At 37.3% G+C, this 4568-nt stretch overlaps 1 protein-coding gene across 1 annotated transcript in view; it reads right to left on the minus strand.

The window, feature by feature from the left end:
- Positions 1-1067: 1067 nt before the first annotated feature.
- Positions 1068-4568, minus strand: part of hs3st2 (heparan sulfate (glucosamine) 3-O-sulfotransferase 2) — a 26692-nt gene continuing 23191 nt past the window's right edge. Inside the window, exon 2 of the mRNA XM_016554581.1 lies at positions 1068-1686. Coding sequence (XP_016410067.1) covers positions 1068-1686 — 619 coding nt within the window. The remainder of the gene's footprint in view (positions 1687-4568) is intronic.

A 4568-nucleotide genomic window follows, 5' to 3' on the forward strand; every position in this document is an offset into this window, starting at 1 on the left:
AGTGTTTTAAACAGTAACAGGAGGGCAATGAACAAAACAAACGCTGTGACACTGAACAAGAACTTCTCAATTATTCTGTTTAATGACCTTGCATGGGTTCTAAATGTATTAAAGCATTTCATTTTCAAAGGCAATGAGCTACAGTACATACAACTTTGCATTTTACCCATATTTTATCTTTTTTTAATATATTAAGAGCACTGGGTCTTAATTAGTTTGAGGTGTTCTGTTCTGTCCTTTTGTCCTGCAAACTGATTCAAAAGGATAGTTACCCCAAAAATGAAAATTATGTCATCATTTACTCACCCTCCAAACATATATGAAATATACTACTGTTCAGAAGTTTGAGGTTGGTAAGACTTTCAATGCATTTAAAGGAAGTCTATTATGCTCACCAATACTTTATGTATTTGATCAAAAATACAGTAAAAATGAATTATTATAATTTAAAATAGCTGTTTTCATATTTTAATATATAATTAAATGTAATTTATTCTTTTGATGGCAAAGCTGAATTTTCAGCATCATTACTCCAGTCTTCAGTGTCACATGATCCTTCAGAAATCATTGTAATATACTGATTTGCTGCTCAAGAAACTTTTTATTTTTATTATCGATATTGAAAGCAGTTGTGCTGATTAATATTTTTTGGGAACTGTGATATTTTTTTATTTTTTTTGTTCATGATTCTTTGATGAATAGAAAGTTCAAAAGTACAGCATTTAAAAAAAAAAATCTTTTGTAACACCATAAATGTTTACTTCCACTTTTGATCAATTTAATGCATCCTTGCTGGGGGGAAAAAATGTTGAAGGGTAGTGCATATATAATAGACTGGAGGGTGCAAAAACTCCATAAAAGTAGTATAACAGTATAGTCCATATGCATTTCTGGAAAATAAGCAATCTGCATGTTCTTCTAAATTTATGTTCCACAGAAGAAAAACAGGCATACATTTTTGGAACAATGTCAGAGTGAGTAAATGATGACAGAATTGACATTTCAAGGTGAAATATCCCTTGAAGATGTATTCATTGTCAGACAGGCTGGTTTCACCAAGGTCCTCCTCAGTCCCATCTGAAGTCATGACCCACCATTTCATAAAATTTCACATTGAATGGCCTATAAAATTCTCTAAGCTGCTCAATGACTTCCTGGTCAATCTGAATGTGAGTTCTGCCCTTGGACTTGCCCAGACAGCGGGGCTGGCTGCTGCTTTCCGGCTTCTTCAGGCACGGGAAGCCTTTCGTTCGGTTGAAGTAGAAGTGCTTGTCCGTGATGATGCGTTTGAGCCCCAGGAAATCCTGCACCCGTCCTAGCTCTCCGGCCGGATCCGTGATGAGCCGCTCCCCACTGACAAAATGGATCTGCGATAGACGGAAGTATTGCAGCCAGTTCTCCAAGTGTAGGATGTACATGCCTATACGGATGGCATTCCAGGAGGTGTCCACGATGCCTTGACTCCTGTTCTTGAAAGCTAGTTCCTCAAAAGAAGGGATGTCGGGCTTCTTCGACAAGGTCTGTGTGTAGTCGGAGATCGCCCTCGTGACAGGGTTCCGCACTACTACGATCAGCTTTGTTTCGCGAGACATGCTTGAGATGCGCCGCGGTGCCTCCCGTGTCACAAAGTAACTTGGTGTTTTCTCCATGGTGATCTGGCTGTCCAGAGTACGTGGCATAAGGCCCCTTTGAAAAGACAAACAGAAATATTCATCAAAATGAATGTCTAACGTAGGTAAGGTTCACAACATCGGCTTTTCCATGTAAGCCACCTACATTAATATTGGCACTCTTGGTAAATATGCGCAAAAACTGGATTTTTAACACACACACACACACACACACACACACACACACACACACACTTATATATATATATGTTATGTATATATATATATGGAAGATGCGTTTGTTGAAGGCAACTTGCATTACATTTAAGCTATTATCATCTTTTTATGCATTCCCTGGGAAGTGATCCCATGACTTTGTTAGTGCAATATATTAATATTTTTAAAATTATTTTATTCTTTTATTAAAATTATTTTGCTTTAATTAAAACAATAATTAAATACTTAAAATACATATTCTTACTCTGAAGGAAATATTTCGAATTATTTTTTTTTTTAGCATTTGGCAGATGCTTTTGTCCGAAGCTTTTTGCATTGCATTCAAGCTATAAATTTAGTTCCCTGGGAATCAAACCCTTAAAACAAACCTTTTTTTCCCCCCATTAATCTTTTGAGTTAGGCTACATTGAGTTAAAGGAACGTAATAATTTGCATCCAAAAAAATGTAATAACAGAAACTCTTTTAAATGTCAAACATAACAGCAAACACTAACAGGTCTTTCCCTTTAATAATAATAATAATAATAATAACAATAATTTCAATCTACTTTATCATTTTTATATTCTCCCAATATTCTCCATACCCAGTCCTATAAAAAGCATGCTAGGAATTAGAAATCCACTTCCCAATTTTTGTTACTTAAGTTACTTAAAAAAATAAGTTACTTAAAAAAAAAAAAAAAAAATCAATAAACAAAGAAATCAGTTTAGCTGATGTAATGATCAACATTATGTCAACAGAACTCATCAAAATAATGTTGTCATATATATATTTTTAAATGTTTACCACATTTAAGTTGTGGTATTGCTATTATTATTGCTCATACTTAGCAAAAGTACTAAGCACAAACCCAAGTATTAAAATTCAGCATGCGACTCGCTATTCATGTCCCTACAGACATGGACGATACATCAAATTGTTGGGGTGTGCTATTGCTTTTCCAAGCAGTCTGACATTTGGCAAATAAAACCAGGACAAAATTCTATATGAAGGAGGAACCACACTTTTGACTTGAGTAAACAACCATCTCGCAATAACATAGCAATCGCTTAGTAACTAAAACCACTCACCCATAGTACCTTAGCAACCTCATAGCAAACCTGGCAGCAAACCATGGTGAGTTTTCCACAGGAAAACACCACTCGCATTTCCTCAGAGAGTGAAACAAATGTATTTGAGGAAACTATGTAAGCAACCCTGGCATTTTCTTTTCACAGCCTTGAGAGGAAAAAGCGAGATAGCTTGTGGAACGTGGTCACCCCTCACATTAGTGTAGACTCCAGCATGACAAATAGGAATTCAGTTACAGAAAGTGACAAAATAATCAGAGCACACACATGAGGTTTTAACACTCGCCGGCAATATTTCTAGTCTCTTATCTCCCAGGTGAGTGTGATGCTGAAGGGTATGGGGAAATTATCAAATCTCAGGCACATCCTTTACTCCTGCTCATAAATCACCATCACCTGCATTACAGATGCACAATAGAGAGAAAGGCTTCGGCAAATCTGGGACATGCGAAATAGGTCATTATTTTCACAAGTTTCTTCACGAAACCATAGAGTCCAACTTTAGAGTTGTTCTGACTTGAACTGATGAACTACATAAGGTGATATCCACTCGGTCACAGTTCTGTTGTTGTAGCAGATAGCTGCTGCCCCGTCAACCTCTTTGAAGGAGCGAGCGTATTAACGGTGCCGTAAGCAATTTTTATGGAACGGCACGCAGAAAACTTCCCTCTTACCTGACAGATATCACTGAAACAGGTGTCTTGAGAAATCACACTCGTTTCTGCGACAGCCCTAGGCAGGAATACTGCTATCTGAATGCAGGATGTTACCGTTTAGCCAGTCAGAAGACTCTGAAGTCAATTTGAGTGTTCGGCTTCGCTGACATTTGGAATTACAGATGGTAATTCACCATATTTTCTAGATGCATGTTATTGTTATCCATGCATACTATCATTTTTAAACTTATTTTTTTTATTTCAAGCTTGTAGTTTTTAATAAAAATATCATAACTGGATCTTCTGGAAAAATGGTAGAATTTTTTCTCTCTGTTGAAGCATGCTCTAACTCCAAGTATGAAGGACTCCAATCTTTTCATCAGCATAAACCCCATCTATTTCTTATACGCGACTGCAAGCCCACATTCATTTTTTTTTACTCATTAATCTGTTTCACTCGGATGAATGTCACAATACGTAAGAAAAGAGCTGCCGCTACTTCCGTTACATCACAACTTAAAATTTCGCTACTGTGTCGCTAAATGCGACAATTGCAAGTGTTTAAACCTGTGAATTTTGCCTGATTATAAATGTTAAACCTGATGAGAAAATGTTACTGTTTAATGAGGTTACGATTTCATATGAATTGATGTGATGTGTTACGGGGCAAACGAGACGAGAGACGTGCGGATCCATCTGCAAAGCTTTTATTTAAAGGCGTGGTCATAAAACAGGCAAGGTTCAGACAATGGCAAACAGGTATATGACGGCAAGACGAAGAGTAATCCAAAACGGGCATGAGTCAGTCGGCAGCAAACGTTATCCAGAGGGCTTGACAAGAGGGGAAATCCAATAACACGAGCAATAGTCCAGGCAGGAGCAAACAGAGTCCGAACGGCGAGACAAAAGGGCAATCCGAGAAACACAGGCAGGAATCAGAACACGAGAAAACAGGCAAGGCAAGACTAAGACTAAACAATGAAAACTAGAAATG

The sequence above is a fragment of the Sinocyclocheilus rhinocerous genome, unplaced genomic scaffold (assembly GCF_001515625.1).
Source record: "Sinocyclocheilus rhinocerous isolate Xijiao unplaced genomic scaffold, SAMN03320098_v1.1 scaffold676, whole genome shotgun sequence".
NCBI classification, from domain to species: domain Eukaryota; kingdom Metazoa; phylum Chordata; class Actinopteri; order Cypriniformes; family Cyprinidae; genus Sinocyclocheilus; species Sinocyclocheilus rhinocerous.